This window comes from Spodoptera frugiperda, chromosome 29, assembly GCF_023101765.2.
Source record: "Spodoptera frugiperda isolate SF20-4 chromosome 29, AGI-APGP_CSIRO_Sfru_2.0, whole genome shotgun sequence".
Lineage (NCBI taxonomy): Eukaryota > Metazoa > Arthropoda > Insecta > Lepidoptera > Noctuidae > Spodoptera > Spodoptera frugiperda.
This window is the reverse complement of record NC_064240.1, coordinates 5,251,945-5,274,641: the sequence shown is the minus strand read 5'-3', so window position 1 is coordinate 5,274,641 and position 22,697 is coordinate 5,251,945. Positions and strand designations below refer to the sequence as shown.

Genomic DNA, 22,697 nt, shown 5'->3' with positions numbered 1-22,697 from the left:
CGAACAGTTATTCACAAGCAGCAATATTTTATTTCCCGAGAGTAACTAAGTTGCGGCAAAGATTTGCAGATTCCTTCAAGAATTATAAGAACGAAGGAAATCAACGTTAGCTTTGTTTACGGGGCTATATCTCACGGGTCTCGGTGACAGTAATAGTGAAATGTCTCGACCAATGGTTGTATTGTAACATGTATTACCCGATTTTGTTAAAAGAAGTTAGTGAAGTTTATGATAATTCGTGTAGTATCCTACATGAATTCTAGGCAAATATTTTGAGGTGGGCAAGTTCATGCATGCCAATCCACATTCTCCTCGTGCGAGAAGAGGCTTTTAATCAGCAGTGGTCACTTATAGACTGTTGATGTGATGTTCATGCATTGTGTATTTTCTAATTATTTTATACAGTAAATAACCGATATTTATTTTTTGTAACAACAAAGTAAGAGATTAGGTTCCACTGTGGCACACAATGTAGATAGCAACTATCTATTTTTGTTTAGTACCATTAAACAAATTGCTACTTTGTTTGAAAATGGCTTTAAAAGAAATACAGTGCAACATTTGTCAATTATTTTAAAGCACTTAAAAATAATTTGAATATACGGATAAACATGATTTCATTATTTTAATATTACAAATACACATCTGATATGTTCCGTTCCAATAGAAGGAATTAACCCGGCATCGGCGTCCCAATTTACGTAGCTTATTCCACTAGTAGGTGTTGATACAGGAATTCCGTCAATGAATTTACGTAGGTATGTTTGAGATCTTAAATTAAAGGAAATCTTATTACGAAATTCCGACATGTGTCGCAAGCTAAAAGCCGGGGCGAGGATCCATGTGGGCCTAATGAACGTGCTGGAAATTTATAACACTCTTAACCTTTTAGTTACTTTACAAGTAAATTGAACCTCAAACACGCTCGCGGTAATGGACGATAACTTCTCACACTTGATGCATAAGGAAGAAGTGTATCAAAAAAGCAAAAAAAAGCAACCAGTGTTAGGTATCTTCGTTTGATAAGCGATTTTACGTTCATAATACTATGGTATAAACTTGTGTGCAATGTAATCGACAGCTACATAGAAATGACAAAGGTAATGCACGCTATTATTATCACGTTATATTGTCATTCTTGTCCAAAGTACCCTTACCCGACGAGCATGCATGAAAAGACTGATGACTGTTGATGACGAAAGAAGTACTTAAGATTCGTAGCCATTGGCGTTCCATATTCTCTGCATATCCCAATGGGAGACAGGCGTGAAGTTATGGATATATGTCCAAAGTCACTTTCCTTATTATTTGTGGTCGGGACGGGTTGAATTTAAGGAATTTAAAAAGTTCCTTCGTCACATCCAAGAACAATGTTTGATCTGCAGAATAATTGTTAGAAATGAAAGACGTTTTTATGTACAAGATTTTATTTTGACACCGACTCCTTTGTTAGCCGAGTGGTTGGTCGCAAATGCGATTGCCGGGCAACGGATCTCGCAGTTGTACTACGGAGTCTGGAAATATGCCTAGTATTTGGCAATAGACTCGTCCCCTATTACACGGGACTTATAACATAAATTGTGAAAAGTGGATGTACATTTTACAGTGGCATTACATCTCATAATGTGCACTTCTGTCTACCCCTTCAGGGATAAAAGGCGTGACGATATATTTCATTTAGAATAACTACAAAAAGACTAAAGTCATTTAAAAATATGTATAATTAGACGCTAATCTTTTATATATGCATGTTCCTGATAAAATATTATTTATTTTTTATCACTTCGTGATTTATTGTTTTGAATTGCAATCAAACAATAATCAAGATTACATTTACTTAAATATAACGAAAAAAAAATCGACAATATCATTAGAAAAAGACGGATCATAATCCATACAATAATAATTATTACCCCACGTCCTATAAAAATGTGACATATTCCATACAACTTTATTTATTTATATCTTCATATAGAAGAAAATTGGTTTAAAATTGTGCCATCTTTTTTATACCATTATATCTATTTTTTGGGATTCATAAACTGTCATAAAGTAATATTACTTTGTTACAAGACGTGGGGCAATTTTGATCCATCTTCTATCAGTATCAGTTGCAAAGTAAATTGTTCTTTAACTTATAATCTTCACGGTTATAAATTGAACAATAGCGAATAGCACTAGCATAGCCATTCCTGGTTGGATGGTAGAAGAAGCTCCTGTGACTTCTCTGATCCATGGGACATAGTCGGCGACTCGAACGTACACCTCAGGTACACCATTACCGTGGCAATTGTTTGATACTGACAGGACACCATGTAATGTTCCATTACATATCAAACCGTTACCGATGTCACCCTGCGAACACAAAAAAATATAAGTTTTTATTTAATGATGTAAGCTGATAAACGAATAGACGAATCCCCTGATGGTAAGCAATCGCCACCGCCCATGGACTCCCGAAATACCAGAGGCGTTACAAGTGCATTACCGACCTTTTAGGGGTTAGGAATTTAGAGATTGTTGGGGAATGTTCAGTTATAGTACAATTACAACTTATTTGATTAAAGGTTCTTTCTTTTGATACCAAATCATGCACATAAGATTTGGTACTGAAGAAAGTATTTACCACAAAGAAAATGAAGCACAGAGAATTCCATGACACAATTAAATCAGTTTTATTCGACATGGGTCAACAAGCTATACTAGTCCACTTTTAATTGCATACTGCTTCGAAATGAATGCACTGGCTCAACCAAAGTGAGACCACGGCCTCACAGAAAACCGGAATGATACAACGTTGTCTTTTTTCGTTGTCTTTCACCGAGTGCGTTGTCTCTCCCCATCCAATCACCGAATCTACATTTCTCAAATTCCTAACCCTCAAAAGGTCGGCAACGCAGTTGTGTGTCGTTGCTTTCCATACTCCTACCATAAATAGAATTTACAGAAAAGGTTTACACAAGAATAATGAATTACAAAAACAAAGAACTGATTTATTCGGGAGTAACTAATACCTACGAGGAATTTTGGAATATAGCGCTGATCCCGTCGCCTGATGAAGATTTTGTGGAATTGGTCTTTTATCTATCATGAATGGTCATGATATTATAATAGTATTATAACAAGAATGTGGGTGTGTCATAGAGTTATGTTATATACATAGGTACATAATACTTCTCTGAATATTTACCATACAAAACGGTTATTTTTAGTTAACAGAAACTGATAGAGAGCAGAATTCTGAGACTCCACATCTGATGAAGTGGAGAATAGAAAAGCCTGCCAAAAATTTTAAGTCCAGAATAGAAAAGTTCATCGAAGAGTTTCTTTTATCGGTCAGTAATAACACATTTTATGAACCGTTTGATGGGAAACGATAGCATAACCTAAGTATGTTTGAGACATCTGTAATTGTGTCCAGGATATGGCAATAGGCTCACCCCATATTACATGGGACTTAAAAAAACACAAATGGTGAAAAGTGGGTGTACATTGTATAGTGGCATTACGTGCCGAAATGTGCACCTCTGCCCACCCCTTCGGGGATAAAAGGCGTGACGTTATGTATGTATGTATCAACTTACTGTACATCCAGCTGACACAATGTCCCAAGACGCTGCACATAACATACTGGGCAGTATATTCATCCAAGAATTTAGATTGTACCGGATGGTGCAAATTTGCTGGTCATATATGTAGTTCGAAACGTATCGTTGAACAGAGCTTTCCTGAAAAATATATAATTGAAAAAGTTATTTAAATATATTGTTGAAATCAATACTATCATTCATTTGTTTATTTCTAATCTATATCGGTTCAATATTTAAAAATAAGACATGTTGCCGATACTGATAAAATAATAATTAATTTAGCATGTCTCACGAAAGTTATAATAAAACATGTTAATTGCTAAAATTATGATTATGAAAAGTTTATAATATTGCTTATATATATAAAATTTAATTGCAATTGTTAGTCTCGCTAAAACTCGAGAACGGCTGGACAGATTTGGCAAATTTTGGTCTTAAATTGTTTGTGGAAGTCCCGGGAAGGTTTAAAAGGTAGGAAGGGAGGAGTTTGAGGCAGTACGCAGTTTGCCGGGTCAGCTAGTTGCTTATAAAATTATAAAAGGAGGTCTTAAAACTCACAGTGAAGTTAATGTGATCGGCTCCCCATCCAGCGGCGTAGCATTGTGTCATGGTAGGAAGCTGGGAGCCTGCACTTGGCAAAGCCACCGGAATTATATCGTTTCCAAACGGAGCGTTAAGCTGAAAGACAATAACAATGCTACAAATTAGTATAAAACAATATAAAGTCACTGCATTTACAATATTTATTAAATTCAATACTCTTCCTATCGGACTATCTATGAAGAAGTACTTAAAAAAACTCAGAGGGCAGTCAGTTTCTTCTGTCTCGTTGGTCGAGTGGTCGCAAGTGCGACTGCCGAACAAGGGGTCTCGGGTTCGATTCCCGGGTCGGGCAAAGTATCACTGGTAACACGGAGTCTGGAATTGTGCTCAGTATATTGCCAAAAAGCACACCTCAATGTGAGCATATATTGTATAGCGGCATAACGTGCCGTAATGTGCACCTCTGCCTACCCCCTGGGAGATAAAAGGCATGACTTTTTTTTTCAGTCTATTTTAAAGTCCAGACAGATATCAAAATTATGTTCGAGAAATGTACAAGTTCGTTCTTCAGTGGTCTTTCGACGATAGAACCACAGTCTTACCTGCTTAGCCTATATTTCTTTTGGAAAATATTTACTACAAAATAAATATTATAATATTACATTTAAACTTATACTTACGCCAATAATAGCAAGATTATTGACATATGCTGGGGGTCCAATGTAGTCACGGTGCAGAGTGATGTTGACTGGGATTCGAATCCGATCTACATTGTGTTCCAGAAGATTTACCCCTCCCGCATATACTCTATACTGATTCATAATAATGGGAAGAGAGTCCCTAGAAACAAAAAAGAAATATAAATATATATACTAGCGGACCGACAGACGTTGTCCTGTCTACACGTATTTAATTTGAAAATTTTAAACTTTTTTTAATAAGCTAAAACATTCTGGACCGTTTTGATGAAAATTATTATTTCAATGTTATGACAATATCTCACGTCATTAATATTTGACACTGCGATGGTAGCGCCGTCTGTCGGATCCAATGTAAAACATTCCAAAATCAACAACTACTAATAAATTAAAAATTAATTAAAAAAATTGTCCAGCGGACAAAATTGTGAATCTAAACCGTTCTCAGATCCCCTTGAACACACACAAAAAATTTCATCAAAATCGGTCCAGTCGTTTAATAGAAGTTCAATGACATACACACTCACAAAAGAATTATATATATAAAGATACAAGTAGAATTTTCTATGTGTGTGTATCTATGAGATTTCTTAACATTTGTATCTATTTTTTGGTTTCTGAAACAAAACGTGTTTTAACACGTGATTTCTTTTTAAATTTATCGCTGAAAGTAAGTATTATAAATTAATCATGTTTAAGACTTTATATTTAATCGGATAATTATTATTTATCAATCAATCCGGTAAGCGAGCAGACGTATCACCTGATGGTAAGCAATCGCAGCCGTCCATGGACACTTGAAACACCGGGGCCGTTAGAAGTGCGTTGCCGGCTTTTTGGGGGTTAGGAATTTAAAGGTTTGCTCGAGAATCGGGGATAGGGAAGATTGGGAAGGGGGGTAATTGGGCTTCCGGTAACCTCACTCACACAACGAAACACAACGCAAGCGTTGTTTCACGTCGGTTTTCTATGAGGCCGTGGTATCACTTCGGTCAAGCCGGCCCATTCGTGCCGAAGTATGGCTCTCCCACACGTAAATTGTTGTTTTTAGTCAGTGAGACTCTGACACTTTCTCTTGCCTCACTCAAAGCTAGCAGTGTATGGATATACCCTCCCCCTCAAAAAGAGCATACAACAGAGAGACTTCGTGACGATTGGGACACAAAAGTTTCGGACACTGTGTCCCAAACGACAACTTACAATTTTAATATTTTTTTAGTGACGTTTGGGACACCATCAAAATATTTCATTTATTTGGTATAATCTGGTGAAAAAGTTTTAAATTATAAAACGTATCTAGCAAAAAGCGTTTCTGGCTTATTCGTGATCGGTAAAGGCGAGGCACGATGTACAAATCCATACAAACATGTAATAATACGGTCAAAAATATTTAATTTAGTAATATAATATTATTTCAATAGATTCACCCGTGCAAAGCCAGATCAGTCTGTTAGTGTATTACAAAAACAAGATTTAGTTCTAAAGTACCTACTATAACATATAAAATATTAAAAAAAATCTATAATTCTTTATTCTATCAATTAGAACTAGACAAAAACATTAGTTCGGATGCATTTAAAGAATAAGAGAGCGACATCGACAGGCTGAAACTTTGCAACGAAGAGGATCATAGATCTCCTTTCTCTTTTACGCTTATAGAGTCCTCTCGCTCTGACTTGTTTACTAAGACGCACGGAGACAGACTCAGAAACAAACATTTTTGCATTCATTCTATGTCAAGGTCAGTGCAAGTACGTACGTGATGTGATGCGTGGTTAAGTGAAAAGTCAATTTCGACTATGTGGCAGTTTATATTGTGCTTTATGTATTTTGGAGGTAAGATTAATAACATTAAGTACATACTGGGATTATAGGAACAAATACGAGTAGTATTATTATAAAATAAGTACCTACCAAATACCTAAATAATAAATGTTTTCGGTTCTTAAAATTCCAGTAATTAAGATATCTTCCATTAATTTTGCAATATGGAATTTGAATTTATTTGAAAAGTACTAACACAAATCTTGGTTGCAATAATATCATAGTCGAAATTGACTTTTCACTTAACCACGCATCACATCACGTACGTACTTGCACTGACCTTGACATAGAATGAATGCAAAAATGTTTGTTTCTGAGTCTGTCTCCGTGCGTCTTAGTAAACAAGTCAGAGCGAGAGGACTCTATAAGCGTAAAAGAGAAAGGAGATCTATGATCCTCTTCGTTGCAAAGTTTCAGCCTGTCGATGTCGCTCTCTTATTCTTTAAATGTATCAGAACTAATGTTTTTGTCTAGTTCTAATTGATAGAATAAAGAATTATAGATTTTTTTTCAATATTTTATATGTTATAGTAGGTACTTTAGAACTAAATCTTGTTTTTGTAATACACTAACAGACTGATCTGGCTTTGCACGGGTGAATCTATTGAAATAATATTATATTACTAAATTAAATATTTTTGACCGTATTATTACATGTTTGTATGGATTTGTACATCGTGCCTCGCCTTTACCGATCACGAATAAGCCAGAAACGCTTTTTGCTAGATACGTTTTATAATTTAAAACTTTTTCACCAGATTATACCAAATAAATGAAATATTTTGATGGTGTCCCAAACGTCACTAAAAAAATATTAAAATTGTAAGTTGTCGTTTGGGACACAGTGTCCGAAACTTTTGTGTCCCAATCGTCACGAAGTCAACAGAGAGAACTGAATAAATAAGATACTTACGGCTCTTGTGTCTGCATTATGCAAGTACCAGTTGTCAACACATATAAGCGCGTCACTAATGTACCTCCACACACATGGCCTTGGATTAACCTAGATGGTTCTGCCTGCATTGTATGTTGAATTGACACCTGAAAAGAATATCATCGCCATTTAAGCCTATTGCTGTATACCGTATAACTGGTGAGATACCTACACAATACTTAAGGAGAGAATTCGGTACTCGATTCTCGTTAACTTGATATAAAAAATAGGTGCTTAATTTTTTTTATAGAAATGTCTCTAAAAATAAGTAAAATTTGGATATTATAATCCCTAAGCTTGCCGCAATGTTTACAGTGTACAGTGTAGGTTACCTATGTATTCTGCGTTAATAGCACACTGCGCGACCCGTGCGTCCGCGCGGTGTCCAAGTATTCCGCAGTTAAATACTGGTCTCTCGGTGTACTGTGTACGAAGTTTACTGAGAAGTTATTTAATATTTCGTTTATGATATATGTTCGCATACTATCACGACCTTAAATATTGAAGGTGTCACCCTCATAGGGTACAATTTTAGGCTTTGTTCTACTACTGAAAAGTTCACGAAAACCCCATAAAAAGGCCCCAATAATACATTGCCCAACAATGAAATAATAAAAAATCATGCATTTTAGTGGAGAAACGCTTTAGTAGTTTTGAGACACCGAGGGACTTTTCATCATGAAACGTGGCGACGTCGACCGACAGAGCTGATCTTTTCAGCCCTAGATAATTTTATTACTAAGATGTGTGAGAGATGATGAGAAACATTTCATTTTATCTGTTTAATCTAGTCATCTTAATGACTCATAGTTCTTTATATCACAACCTTGCTTTCAATGAAGATTTATCATCAAAAGATTTTCAGATAAGATATAAATCTTACTTAAAAAAATACTTTGCCCATTGCTGATTCATTTAAACTAAGCCTAGAAATGACTAGCCGTGGCTAGTAAATTACCAATATGTGATATGTACACTTTTAGCCGGTACCCTCCTCAGTAATGGTCTTTAATCCCCTCATTCAGCCCTGTATGATTTTTTTTGGCGTTCCATTGTCTCTGCCTGCCCCCATGGGAGACAGGCGTGGGGTTATGTATGTATGAATGTACATTTGGATTTTTTTACATACTAGTTTATTGGAAATATACCCAGTAAAAAGGTAAACTCAATTAATTTAATGAGTAATTTTTAATGTTTATGGATCTGTTTGTTGATAACGATGGTAATAATTCCGAGACTTTATAAAAAGGAGTGTAGGTTTTTTATATTGTGAACAATAAAAGATTAGTAGTTAGATTAATTAATTATGATAAGAAATATGTGAACAAAGTAAATCAAAAATGAAAATGTTTTATTTTAGAACATAAACATGAAGAGCAGTAATGATTACGGGTGCTTTTTCCACCAGGAACGTGCTATGTTACGTTGCTGTGGATGCGTTTAGCTCCCACCAATCATATTCATTGGTACACATAGCTTAGCACTGGTGGAAATGGACTCAGCTAAGTTATCTTTTTTAAATAGAAAGAGGTGTCCTATGGATGGCTTCTCTACTATCGATACAGCGCTTACTCGACTTGCACAGTACATAGCTTAGTATCAATGGAAACGGTCACATACACAGCTTATCTATTACATCTTCGTAGCATATTGACATAGAACATATCTGGAGTGCGCGTGTGTACATTTATCCGTTTTTCCTTGTAATTTCAATCCTTTACTTTATTTTATTAAAAGTTGTATCTTAGTACTAGTAAATTCTACTTATTAAATAAATCTAATATTTGGATTGGAAACAATATAAATAGTACAGGTTTTGGCTAGGTAGGTATTTACTCAATGTGCTGTGCTGAGTAAGACCCATATTATATAGGTGGATTTTCTGTTGCCTCTTCGTGGACAAATATTGTTAAGCATTTGTCATTTGTAGGCCGTCTATTGTTTGAGAAGTATGCGTGCATTCAACGTAGTATAAATGATGCAACGTAGGCAGTTACCCTAATATATGCGATAATAACGTTAATTGTATAATGTATTAGGTGCGAGAATAGCCTGTACTTACTGCAGAAGGGAATTGATTTGGTTGTGCTATATTTCCTCCGGTGACACGTTCTACGCTCGCTGTGGCGGCACCTAAAAATTATAATAAAAGTTTCTTTAAGGAGTGTTTATTTATAAAATAGCGACCCGCCCCAGCTTCGTATGGGTGCAATATTGATATATTACGCATGGATTATACATATAAAACTTCCTCTTGAATCTATCTATTTATTAAAAACCGCATAAAAATTCGTTAGTTTTAAAGATTTAAGTATACAAAGGGAAATAGGGACAGAAAGAGCGTTTTATATTATGTTGTGACAAACAGTATTGTACATACTTTGTATGTTTAGGTAATAGCGATGGTCATAATTGAAATAAGAACATTGAACATAGAGTCCATTAAATATAAGAGAAACTGTTTTTTTTTCTAATATCTTAAAGTATAAATAAATCAACATACCGCATAGCGCCAGCACGAAAATGCAAAATATCTTCATTGTAGTCAAAATAAAATAGAATAACACAAATCTTAGATCACTCTGCTGTCATCCCAACAATTAGATTACAACTGCCGCTGCCAATGAATCATAAAATATGTTTATCAAAATATATTTGCTATCTTATCTCACGTCCCAAACATGGTACTATCGAAGATTATCGATTCTCATTGTACTTGCTTTTTGTTTACCTTCGCTTAGGAATTTAAAATCAAATTCAGAAATATCGATAACCTATCTTTAGCGAACGCGGTGAAAAAATCAAAGAAAAAACTAATTTATACATAAATAAAACTTATACACATCATCATATATAAAACTTATATTATGTGAAAACTAACTTATGTATAAGCTAGTATAAGTTCTTATTCTTTTGTATACTTTCTTAATATAATAGTTTTTATTAATATATTTTTATCGTAGCTATTATTATTATTTAGTTTCCTTTTTTTCTTTGAATAGGTTATTCTAGTTTAAACACACACACACACACACACACACCACATTACGGCACGTAATACCGTTATATAATGTACACCTACTTTTCACCATTTTGTCTTATAAGTCCCATGTAATAGGGGGTGAGTCTATTGCCATCTCCTGGACACAATTCCAGACTCCGTGCTACTACCGAGAAATTTTCGAAAAACCGAAAAACGCCCAGTAATACTTTGCCCGACCCGGGAATCGAACCCGAGACCCCTTGTCCGGCAGTCGCACTTGCGACCACTCGACCAACGAGGCAGTCATAGTCAAGTCTAGTTTAAATCATAGTTTAATTATGTATTATTAAACTTTTTAAGATAAAAGTTCACATCAACATCATATTTTAGTGGCCACTGATGACCAATGCGTGAGTATTAATCGCCACACTTGCTCAATGCGGGTTGGCGATTTCAAACTTCTAATAAGAAATTATAAGTTCAGGTTTCCTCACGATGTTTTCCTTTACCGTTAGTCAGTGGTGTCTAAACCACCTTAGAAAGTACATACAACTCGGAAAAAGTCATATTAGTACTTGCCGTTATTAGGTTTCGAACCTGGACTCTCATGCGCGAAAAGTGTGCGTCTTAAGCCTCCGGGCTTCTACGATATTTTTTAATTAAAGTTCATAGTACATATTTACACTATACACGTGACGACCCATATTGGATTCCTGAGTCATTCATTATCTATAGCTACATCCAAAGCTTATCTATAAGAAATCTTCTTGTGACTGAATTTGTGTGTATGTTTGTTACTCAATCAAGTCAAAACGACTAAAGGGATCGGTACGCAATTCGGAGAGGGGTAGATTATGGTCTGGAATAACAAATAAGCTAATACGTTTTTATCCCACGGGACCGCGGGCGAAGCCGCTGGGCGAAGAAACTAGTTAAAATATGAAAATATGAATAGAATATGAATTATTTATATTGATGAAGACTTCCACTTAGATGGGATGTGATTGTCACTGCCTGATGATGAAGTAGTGGGATATTTGAGGGAACTCCTCAACGGTTAACAGTAGCAATGTGGTGTTTGGGCTTGAATTATTTGTATTGATGAGAACTTTGCACTTAGATGACGTATGATTGTCATTAGTGGTCTGATGATAAAGTAGTACGATAATTAAGGAAATTCCTCAATGGTTAACAGCAGCTATCTAGTGTTTGGACTTGAATTAATTGTATTGATTAAGATTTTACACTTAGATGGGATTGTGATTGTCATTGGTCTGATGAATGAAGTAGTGGGATAGTTTGAGGGAACTCCACAACGGTTAACAGTAGCTATGTGGTGTTTAGACTTGAATTAATTGTATTGATGAGAGCTTTGCACCTAGATGGGGTATTATTGTCATTAGGGGTCTGACGATGAAGCAGTATGAAATACTGACTTGAAAATTATGAAATACACATAGACAATGACTTTTTAAAACATTGCCCCAAACTGGGATTTTCTCCTATATTGTGGGTGCGTTTACAAACATACAAGTTCATACATAACTACAATATATTATGTTGCTCACACAAAGAGTTGCTCCATGAGGTAGTGATCGAACCCGCTTCACGTTACGTGGCAGCTGGTTGCCCATCTAAAGAAATAATAATAAACCTAGAACCACCTCCACTAGCACTCAACAGCTCCATCCACCCAAAGGTTGCCTGGAAGAGATCGCTATAAGCGATATGGCCGTCTTTGTGCACTTTCATCCTATAAGATGTTAACTTATGCTTACCGGTGTTTAAAGGCTGTACAATAATTGGTTATTGATGGGAACTTAAAACCCAATATGTCAAATAGCAAAAAATAACTATTATAAGTCATATGTACAGTTAGGTTACCCACCCACTGATAGGTAAGAAGTCGGTAAAAAACTTCCGTGTACGTAGTCATAAGCAAAAGCGAGTTGTAATATAGAATTACAGGTATATTTGACACATTTTTTGATAAAAATACTTCATTATAATTCTATATATCTATAATAGATAAGATTATACCAATCCATATATAAGTATACAATAATTGCAGGAACAAAAGTAGTGTACAGTTACTTATTGTAGTGAAAGAATCTAAGGTGTTATTGTCAAAATGTATAAATTATTATTATTGAGTGTGATTGCTTTTTGTGGTGAGTACTTATCTATTATACTGCCTCGTTAGTTGAGGGGTCGCCAGTGCAACTGCCGGACAAGGGGTCTCGGGTTCGATTTCCGGGTCGGGCAAAGGCTTACTGGGCTTTTTCAGTTTTTCTAAAATTTCTCAGTAGTAGCATGGAGTCTGGAATTGTGCCTAGTATATGACAATAGGCCCACCCCATATTACATGGGACTTATAACACAAATAGTGAGAAGTGGGTGAACATTGTATTGTGCCATTAGGTACCGCAATGTGCACTTCTGTCTACCCCTTCAGGGATAAAAGGCGCGACGTTGCAGTAGCAACTTACCTATTATAATACTACTACTGCCCCGATTTAACCAGGCACTATACAGATCCTCAAATTCTTGGTAAATGTGTCGAGTTTTTCTGTCATTATAAGACCGTGCCCTGACTATAACGAATTGATAAAAAAATATGATTCATTTCGATAGATTAGTGAGTATGACACTCCTTTTCACCTCACCCAGAACGGGATGAGTCATTCGATGATTATTTCCCCTAAAAATGAATACCACCCTAAAGAAGGCTGCATATGGCTTTAATCTGGTCTATTAGGACGTTATTAGAGGATTAGGTATCATCACCCTTAATGATAGAGCAATATAAATATTGAAAATGTATTACCATTTTGCAGTTACTCAATCTATTTAGGTACATATATATAATATTTATATTTTTAAATACAAATAAAGTTTTTTTTTTTTTACTTTTTATTGTAAAATTATTAACAAATATTTTAGAGCTTTTTGATATAAATATTTAGTACAACAATCATTATATTATATTATTTTTATTTCCCCAGGCGTTAACAGTTACATACTTGAAGGAGCTGAGCGGATCGTACAAGGACAAGTAAATAACGGCATACAATATGTGGTAAATATCCTTTAACACGCTTTAATTTAGTCAAATTGTCACGTACTATGTGATATAATCTAACCACCGTACTCAGAGTCATTTAATGGTTCGTTTTTGATTCGTTACTAAGGAATAGTTTAAGTAATCATTAAAAGTCTGAATTCTACATTATTCTTACTTACAAGAGTAAAATCGTCAAACTTGGTAAAAAGAATTGTAGATTTTTTTTTATGGAATAAGCCGGTAAACGATTAGACGGATCACCTGATGGTAAGCAATAGCCACCGCCCATGGACACTTTAAACACCAGAGGCGTTACAAGTGCATTGCTGGCCTTTTGGGAGTTAGGAATTTAAGGGTTGCTGGAGAATCGGGGATTAGGAAGGGGTAATTGGTTCTCCGGTAACCTCACCCACACAACGAAAGACAACGCAAGCGTTATTTCACGTCGGTTTTCTGTGAGGCCGTGGTATTACTCTGGTCGAGCCGGCCCATTCATGACGAAGCATGGCTCTCCCACATTTAAAATGAATTACATAGATGTCATCAAAATATTTTAGTGGAACTGTTCTGATAATAGAATTAAAAGGATGAAACTGTGGGCATCTTGGACTAGCTACTATTAAACATAATAGAGTTCATAGTGGTTATTATATAATTTCTCTGCTCATTATAACGATGATATTTTAGTTTAAGTTTTTTTAAGCTGTGAAGTATTTGCCTTTACATTTTTACAGGAAAAGTTGAGTCATTTAATGCAATTTGATAATTTATTTTAACTATTATCTTATCTTTTTATCAAACATGAACTTCGATAATAAGCCGATGTTTTATTATGGGATTATAAGATTTAAGACTGACTAATCGGGTGTTGTTTCTTCATGAATGGCCCTGGTCACTTACCATCAGGTGATCTATCCGATCCCTGGCTTTTTATTTCATAAAAATAAGAATTGGCTGTACCGTTTTTAAGAATCAACTAATTAAATAATATCCTTTTTTGATGAGGGAGGGAAACCTTCAACATCTTTTTGGGAAGAAAGACTAGGGAAATGTCTCCTAATGTAAAAAAATCATTCCTTTTTTTTAGATATCTTTACAAGATAAAACTCAATTACAAAGCTACACAAGAGGTCACAGATGTGGAGGTGTGTTGATTACTCAACAGCATGCATTGACAACTGCAGCATGCACTATAAACACTAATAATGGGTTGGTATTTTTATACAAATCATAAATACAAATCATTTAGATTTACTTCTGGTATAGATATTATAAGTTTTTCAGGAAATTATTTGTAGACAACATAATTATAGTTTAAATATAATTTGAGTCATGTATTTTTAAACAAACACTTTTGTATCAGATTATTCCATTTAATGATTTGTCTGATAATGATTATGAAAGATGATAACAAATAATAAATGTAACGCGATGTCCTGCGTGAGCGATCTAGAAGCGAACGCGAAGCGAACTGTGCGGTGACACACGAATTCTAAGCGATGCGGTGAGATGTGGCGTGATGCTGCGGCTATGCCCTACCCGCGTGTGAATCGTTTCGTTTTATTTCTGTTTCCGACATTATAAAGAAAACATGTCGGTACCGCGTCCAGTTCGCGAAAATATCAAGTCAATTGATCGCGTTCGCGCCACGCCGCACCGCATTGTCTTCGCGTCTAGATCGCTCAAGCAGAACATAGAATAAATATGAGATATAATATCTTATAAAAAAAAAACATAAGACGAAAAAGAATTGAAAACTTAACGAAGTAATACGATTTTATATGACTGTTACAGGGTACCGATCAACCAGGCCAACTTTAGAGTTTTCGCTGGGACAATTCTTACAATGGATAATGTAAACAACGTTCGCGATATAGCGAGTATTACTATCCACCCATATTACACCAGACATATACCGTTTGTCAACGATATTGCTGTTATTACTGTAAGAAATAATTTTATAATCCTTATTTATACAGTATGGAGATCACTCATATGACTTAAATGAAACTGCATGTATTGCTAGTCCACAGAAGCATAATATAACTAAATATTTCAACGAATACCGTAAATTAGAAAACAATTCAAATAATTAAATTAAACACGTGTTAAATTATTTATGAACAGCTACAAGTTCCTTGAAGAAGAGCTGTAATGATGTCTAGGAATGTTACAGACATGTGGTACGGTTGTTGCAATGCCGTATTTGTAAAGAGTGTTCAAATTAGCTCAAAGAGAAAAATGCTTTTTGGCTTACCTACATAGTTAGGCAAGATGATAACAAATAATGTGGTTTAGATTAAGTCATAAGAGGTTTCCTCATACAGTGTTTTATACTTGAACCTATTGTGTAACTACATATGAATGTGTTATTTCAGCTACAAGCTCCTTTTCCAGCCACTATAAGCCCCTTGCCAATGCCAATTGTGGATGTTGCACTTTCTGGGTGTGAGACTTCTGGTTTTGGAGCTCATAATACGACAGCTACTGTAAGTTTTCTATATTTCATATCCTTATTCATTGATCATGCAATGCTATGTTCTATTACTAATATAAAAAGGTTTTATTTAGCTTAATTATTGGTTCGTTTGTTTGGGTCAAAAGTAATTGGAATTTTATCCCCTTCCTGACGACACATGGAACTGATATTTGATAATTATTTAATATTTAATTAATTTTTTATACAACTATGTACTGCCATTATGGATATCAAATGAAATGGCTTGATTGGTACAATAGAACTCATTAAAACCGTTTGACATAAAACATATTTTTCTTTTGTATATATGTTGTCTAAACAAGGTTTTTTTTTCTATTTCAGGCCAGTGTGCAATTGATGACTTTGTCGGGAGTAAGTTTGATAGGATTTCAGCAGTGTAACATTATGTTACAAACTATGGGCGGAGCTCCAATTATACAAGTTTTGCCGTCCATGGTTTGCGGAGTTGCTAATGGAGTAGGATGTACGGTAAGATTTGTTTTTTTTATCAATATAAAATAAGTCGCATTTTCCTTCCTGACGCTATAACTCCAGAACGCACGAACCGATTTCCACGGTTTTGCATTCGTTCGGCAAGGTCAAGGTCTCGGGCTGCCTGAGGTTTATAGTAAGAAAACTCAGGAAAAAATTCAAAAGAAAAGCAGGAAAATGGAAAATCATTGGTGGCGAAAAAGAGTTCGCCGGGTTTTCTAGTAGCTTTTATTAATTTTGTGATCCCAAAAATGTAACTAGACCATCTTATTAATTTTCCTTCCCTATTTATTTGTCAGATCAGGTAGTTAGTCTTCCGATCTTGTATTGACACCACATTGATATTTACCGTGGGTTTAAACTATGGGATTGTAACTCACAGTGTAAGCTTTGGTTAGTCTTTCCCGCTATTTTAATGATAGAAATATACGTTAATAAGTATACCTACATACAAAAATACCAATGTATAATGTATCTTATAATAATTTATATCATAACTGTATACATTATTTTTATTTACAGGGTGATCTGGGAAACCCATTGGTGTGTAACAACAATCAGGTTCTCACAGGTCTACTAACTCGAAGCAACAACTGTACTACTTTAGGTGTGCCCGAAGTTTACACTAGAATTCACGAATACGTACCGTGGGTGAACCAAGTGATCGCCCCTCCTAATACGACCACACCGGCACCCCCAACCAGTACAGCAATGCCCCCGGTAACCGTCACGACTCCTGCTCCTGGGGCAGCATTCACCTCAAGACTTGGAACTGCTGTAGCTCTCATTGTTCTAGTCATCCAATGCTTCAGTCTTCTAAGTTAGAGTAAAAGTACTCGTAATATTTATTGTTTAATTGTATAATGTTTACTATAAATAAATACTAATCATTAAAACTTTGTTATCTAGTATTATTTCGTGTATTTCTTGTTTTACACCTTTCCCATTTTCATCTTAGAACCCTTTTAGCATAAGTAAAATGAACATCTCAATAGGAATTGTTAAACTGTGATAAGTAACTGACAGAGTATGCTATGTCTGGCCTAGTCAACACAGCAAGATACATTAAACATCCTATTAACCTTTGATAAGGAATATTATCTTTACACTCACTAGATTTTTCAACATTTAGTTTACATTCAATAGGTGTTTCTGCTGTGTGACAATCTGTCATGTTAAACTTTTGCATCAACTGCTCAATATAATGTTCCTGATCAAGAGTTACTACACAATTTTTTCTATCAACATTAACTCTCATTCCTAGATACTGTTTGACAACACCAAGATTTTTAATTTTAAATTTAGCACTTAAGGTGTCAATAAGTTTATTAGTTTCTGACTTTACATTTGAAAAAATAAGGAAATCGTCAACATAAAGACCAACTATCACCTTTTTACCATTTTGACAATCTTTTAAAAATGCACAAGGCTCAACTTCACTCTTCACATAACCTAAATTACATAAAGTTTCATTTACTCTATCATACCAAGCTAGAGAAGCCTGTTTTAGGCCATATATAGCTCTTTTTAATCTAAGAACCTTGTTACAATCAACATTAGGAAAACATTCAGGTAATTGCATAAATATAGTTTCCTTTAAATGACCATTAAGAAATGCAGTAGTTACATCAAGATGAGTAATGTCCATATCAAGCTGTACACTCAATGCAAATAAATAACGTAAAGTTGAATGTCTTATAACAGGAGAGAATGTCTCGTCATAGTCCACACCAGGTCTTTGCGTAAATCCCTTTGCGACTAACCGTGCACGATATCTCACTTGTTTATCACAATATTTCTTTTTAAGAACCCACTTGCACTTCACTACTGTACCCGCACTAGGAGCATCTACCAACTCCCACGCATCATTTTCACTAAAACAGTCCAGTTCTTCCCTAATAGCACTCAACCACTGCTCTTTTTCTGGCCCTGCCAATGCTTCCTGTAGAGTCAGATCACCAGAATCCTCCAACTCTACCACAGTAGATTCAGCACACATATTTGAATATCCATACCGGTCTGGTTTCTTCCGTAACCTGACAGGTTTTTGCTCATTTACATGTTCAGATTCACCTGATTCAGTAGATTCAGAACCTTCATACTCACTTGGCAAATAAGTTACATCAGACTTGTCAACAGAACTCTCAATCATAGTATCTTCTGAATCACATGAAGATATATCCCCCACTGAACCTAGGCTCTCTTCAGTGCTTTCTTTGTGTTCTGCAACAGGCATAGACACTTCTTCCATTACAATGACATCTCTACGTGCTGACCTTTTTAGTGATAGGACAATAAACTCTATATCCTTTTATGTCTTCTGGATAGCCCACAAGTATCTGCTCCTCTGACTTCTTGTCCCATTTTTGGCGCTTTTCCCTTGCCACATGTACCATGACACGGCTGCCAAAAATACGCAGATGGCTTATATCTGGCTTACATCCTGTCCAGATTTCATAAGATGTTTTATTGTTCAATACTGGAAGTGCAGTACGGTTATGCAGGTAGACAGCTGTATTTGATGCTTCAGCCCAAAATTCTTTACCTAGCTTGGCATCAAATAATAGACACTTAGCCTTCTCAACTATAGTGCGATTGAAACGTTCTGACAGGCCATTTTGCTCCGGTGTGTAAGGATTAGACTTCTGGTGCAAAATACCATTTTTCTTCAAAAAATCATCAAAACTTCTGTTGCAAAATTCCTTCCCATTATCAGTGCGTAGTACTTTGATTTTTCTGTCCAACTGGTTCTCTACTTTCGCCTTATAATTCTGGAAGTGTTGAAAAGCTTCACTTTTTTGTTTCATGAAATATATGTATGTCATCCGACTATAATCATCAATGAACAAAATGAAATACCTGTTTCCACCAATCGATTCATTTTCCATTGGACCACATACATCACTGTGAACTATACCCAATAATTCACCACTTCTTGAACCAGCATGTCCAAAAGGAAGGCGTGACTGCTTGCCTTCACAGCAGACAATACATGAAGATTGGGAAATGTCACTTTTCTTCTCAAGTTCCATGCCACTCACTGCATCAGGCATTTTATTTAAATACATGCTGTTTACATGGCCTAATCTCCGATGCCATGTATCTACAGATATAAAAGTTGCAGCCTGTGAGTTCTCAGGCCTTCGCAACTTGTAAACACCATTTGTCAATGACGCCATGGCGACCACTGCTCATTTCTGTTGTAAATATTGCATCCACTGGTAGTAAACACCACTCGGTTACCTTTTCTAACCAACTGGCTGACAGATAATAAGTTTGTGGTTAACTTCGGCACACACAACACTCCTTCGACAATCACGTCGTATTCACTGTCGTCAGTAACCGTCGCAATTTGCACGTCACCTGAGCACTTCACGCTGAGCTTTTCTTCATTCGCCACAACAATCTCTTTGATAACATGTTCAGTCGAGACATTTTTCATCCATTTTTCGTTTGAGGTTAGGTGGGCGCTCGCTCCCGAATCAACATACCAATCATTTCTCGAAAAACTACCATTAAGAAAAACGGCATTGAATGCGTTTGTTTGTTTACGCACATTTGATTTGGTATTAGATGAATCCTTCTCAACAGTACATTGATTGCGATAATGGCCGGTTTGTTTACATTTATAACACCGCGGTACCTTCTTCGACTTTGACGTTTGCGAATGTCCATTGTCTTTGGTTCCGCCACTTCCGCCTTGACCGGAAGTGCTGCCAACCTTGTATTTTTTAAAACTTGCGAATGCCCCGCTAGCGTCGCCATCATTGTTTTCATCCAAATCCATTAACTTTGTCTTAATGGCGTCGGTGGTAATTGCGATCCCCGAATGCTCGATCGCCATTATCATTGGCGCATATTTATCTGTTAAGCCGGCTAACAATAGGCATCCGATCCACTCATCACTTATTGCGAATCCGGTTCCGCTTAACTTTTGCCCGGTTTCCACAAGTTGTGTCACATAACTTGTCATGGAACTGCTATTTTCGAGACGAATTGAGATAAGATTTCTCAATAAACTGATGCGTCTAGTAAAACCCGAATCATCGAATAAAGCTCTCAGCTTATTCCACAGCTCCAACGACGTTTTGACTTCCTTTATGTGCACGTACAAGCTTGAGTCGATTGTGAGAATCAATTTAGCTTTAGTCCTTGCATCATCAGCGGCTTCTGTAATCTTCCCGGGAACAGGTTTTATGCAATGCTCCATGTTCTCCAAGACCAGAAAATTCTCCGCGGCAAAGCACCATTCAGTGTAATTTTCCCGCCCTTTTAGCTTGGGCACATTCACCAAGTAATTTGTCGACATATTTTGTTTATCACTTGCTACCTACGCTAAAAAATGAGCTAAACTGGAAATTACGACTGTCCCTAGCTAAATTATTGCCAAGCTGGGCCCATAACCTATTATTTATAATTAAAACAAAAGAGTAAGTAAGTAAAACACGCAGCTTATATTTTCTCACACACAACGGTATACATTAGAACAGAGAGAGCATAGATAAAAAAAATATCATAAACCTGGACAAATGTTATTTTAGCCATAACTTATTATTCAGTGTTGCCACCAGATGGCGCTAGTACTTGAATTAAATATATTATTTCGATATCAATAAATAACAGTATTGACACCACATTGATATTTACCGTGGGTTTAAACTATGGGATTGTAACTCACAGTGTAAGCTTTGGTTAGTCTTTCCCGCTATTTTAATGATAGAAATATACGTTAATAAGTATACCTACATACAAAAATACCAATGTATAATGTATCTTATAATAATTTATATCATAACTGTATACATTATTTTTATTTACAGGGTGATCTGGGAAACCCATTGGTGTGTAACAACAATCAGGTTCTCACAGGTCTACTAACGCGAAGCAACAACTGTACTACTTTAGGCGGTGTACCCGAAGTTTACACTAGAATTCACGAATACGTACCGTGGGTGAACCAAGTGATCGCCCCTCCTAATACGACCACACCGGCACCCACAACCAGTACAGCAATGCCCCCGGTAACCGTCACGACTCCTGCTCCTGGGGCAGCATTCACCTCACGACTCGGAACTGCTGTAGCTCTCATTGTTCTAGTCATACAATGCTTCAGTCTTCTGAGTTAAAGTTTAAGTACTCGTAATATTTATTGTTTAATTGTATAATGTTTACTATAAATACTAACCATTAAAACTTTGATATATAGTGTTATTTTGTGTATTTCTTGTTTTACACCTTTACCATTTTATGACTTAAGTATAACTTTTAGAAATGATTATTTTTATTTAAAGCCTTGTTTTAAATATCATCATCAAGTAACTCCTTCCACCCTGCGTGAGGTATAATAGATATACACATATAGGTACCGCAATTAGATCTAATAAAAACAAAATGGAAGTAGCATTGGAACGTGAAACATCTTATTGCATTTTTTGTTACACATTTGTATGCTGATATCATACCCGTAATAAAAATAAATGGGATCTCGGCTGATCTAAATATTAGGATACAAATTCAAGAGAACCAAATACATCTTTTCAAGCACATAAAATATTCTTGCTGGGATGAAACGAATGTATTGTTAGGATGTTCAGAAATCACTTTGTACACTGTTTGTATTACTCTTACATAGACTGAAGAGAAACAAAAGAAATAAAATAAATTACCCATTATAAAAAAAAACTAACTGACTATAACAAACTAAAAAAATAGTAATTTCTTTTCACAATGACACTTACACTGGCTGCCGTGCAACGTATTCGATTCCCGCACGGAACAACTCTTTGTGTGATCCACAAATTGTTGTTCCGGGTCATGTGTATGTGAAGTTGTATGTTTGTAAACGCACCCACGACTTAGGCGAAAATCCTAAAGAAAAAATCATATTTACGCAGGTCAAAAACTAATCGAAGGCGGTATTTGAAGCAAGTCCAGTTCACAAGTACATAATGTACCTTCCTAAGCAAGAGCCCATCTTTGTTTGCGACAACTATTTTGTTCTGCGGTTCGAACTTAAACTTTTATCTCAAAACAATGGTGGAATGTTTGTGAACTTCCCGAGACAGAGCCCCGGAGTTGAGTAACGAAAGT

The 22,697-nt window shown here is 35.8% G+C and overlaps 2 protein-coding genes across 4 annotated transcripts; one reads left to right on the top strand and one right to left on the bottom strand.

The window, feature by feature from the left end:
- Positions 1–1,703: 1,703 nt before the first annotated feature.
- Positions 1,704–10,258, bottom strand: LOC118268185 (chymotrypsin-like elastase family member 2A). Its single transcript, XM_035582539.2, has 7 exons — positions 10,093–10,258; positions 9,652–9,722; positions 7,569–7,696; positions 4,814–4,973; positions 4,149–4,268; positions 3,585–3,728; positions 1,704–2,355 (listed from the first exon to the last, which is right to left on the bottom strand). The coding sequence occupies exons 1-7, from the start codon at positions 10,127–10,129 to the stop codon at positions 2,131–2,133; spliced, it is 885 nt and encodes a 294-aa protein (XP_035438432.2). The 5' UTR covers positions 10,130–10,258; the 3' UTR covers positions 1,704–2,130.
- Positions 10,259–12,584: 2,326 nt separating this feature from the next.
- Positions 12,585–21,818, top strand: LOC118268184 (chymotrypsinogen B-like). Of its 3 annotated transcripts, XM_050706252.1 has the most exons (8): positions 12,585–12,743; positions 13,578–13,651; positions 14,724–14,845; positions 15,431–15,581; positions 16,015–16,125; positions 16,458–16,604; positions 17,130–17,214; positions 21,513–21,818. In XM_050706252.1, exons 1-8 carry the CDS (start codon positions 12,704–12,706, stop codon positions 21,731–21,733), a joined length of 951 nt encoding a protein of 316 aa, XP_050562209.1. In that variant the 5' UTR covers positions 12,585–12,703; the 3' UTR covers positions 21,734–21,818. The 3 variants fall into 3 exon arrangements, with proteins under 3 accessions (XP_050562209.1, XP_050562210.1, XP_050562211.1); XM_050706253.1 differs by lacking the exon at positions 17,130–17,214 and having other exon boundaries at positions 21,428–21,818; XM_050706254.1 differs by lacking the exon at positions 21,513–21,818 and having other exon boundaries at positions 17,130–17,508.
- The last annotated feature ends 879 nt before the right edge of the window (positions 21,819–22,697 follow it).

What these genes read in the sequence shown, in the direction of transcription:
- LOC118268185 (XM_035582539.2), bottom strand. Translation starts at nt 10,129, where the DNA reads ATGAAGATATTTTGCATTTTCGTGCTGGCGCTATGCG. An exon ending in CAAATCAATTCCCTTCTGCA is followed by an intron (nt 7,697 to 9,651) that starts GTAAGTACAGGC and finishes TATTCTTTTCAG; the next exon opens with GTGTCAATTCAACATACAAT. An exon ending in ATAATCTTGCTATTATTGGC is followed by an intron (nt 4,269 to 4,813) that starts GTAAGTATAAGT and finishes ATTGTCTTTCAG; the next exon opens with CTTAACGCTCCGTTTGGAAA.
- LOC118268184 (XM_050706253.1), top strand. Translation starts at nt 12,704, where the DNA reads ATGTATAAATTATTATTATTGAGTGTGATTGCTTTTTGTG. An exon ending in CTCATAATACGACAGCTACT is followed by an intron (nt 16,126 to 16,457) that starts GTAAGTTTTCTA and finishes TTTCTATTTCAG; the next exon opens with GCCAGTGTGCAATTGATGAC. An exon ending in CTAATGGAGTAGGATGTACG is followed by an intron (nt 16,605 to 21,427) that starts GTAAGATTTGTT and finishes TTTTATTTACAG; the next exon opens with GGTGATCTGGGAAACCCATT.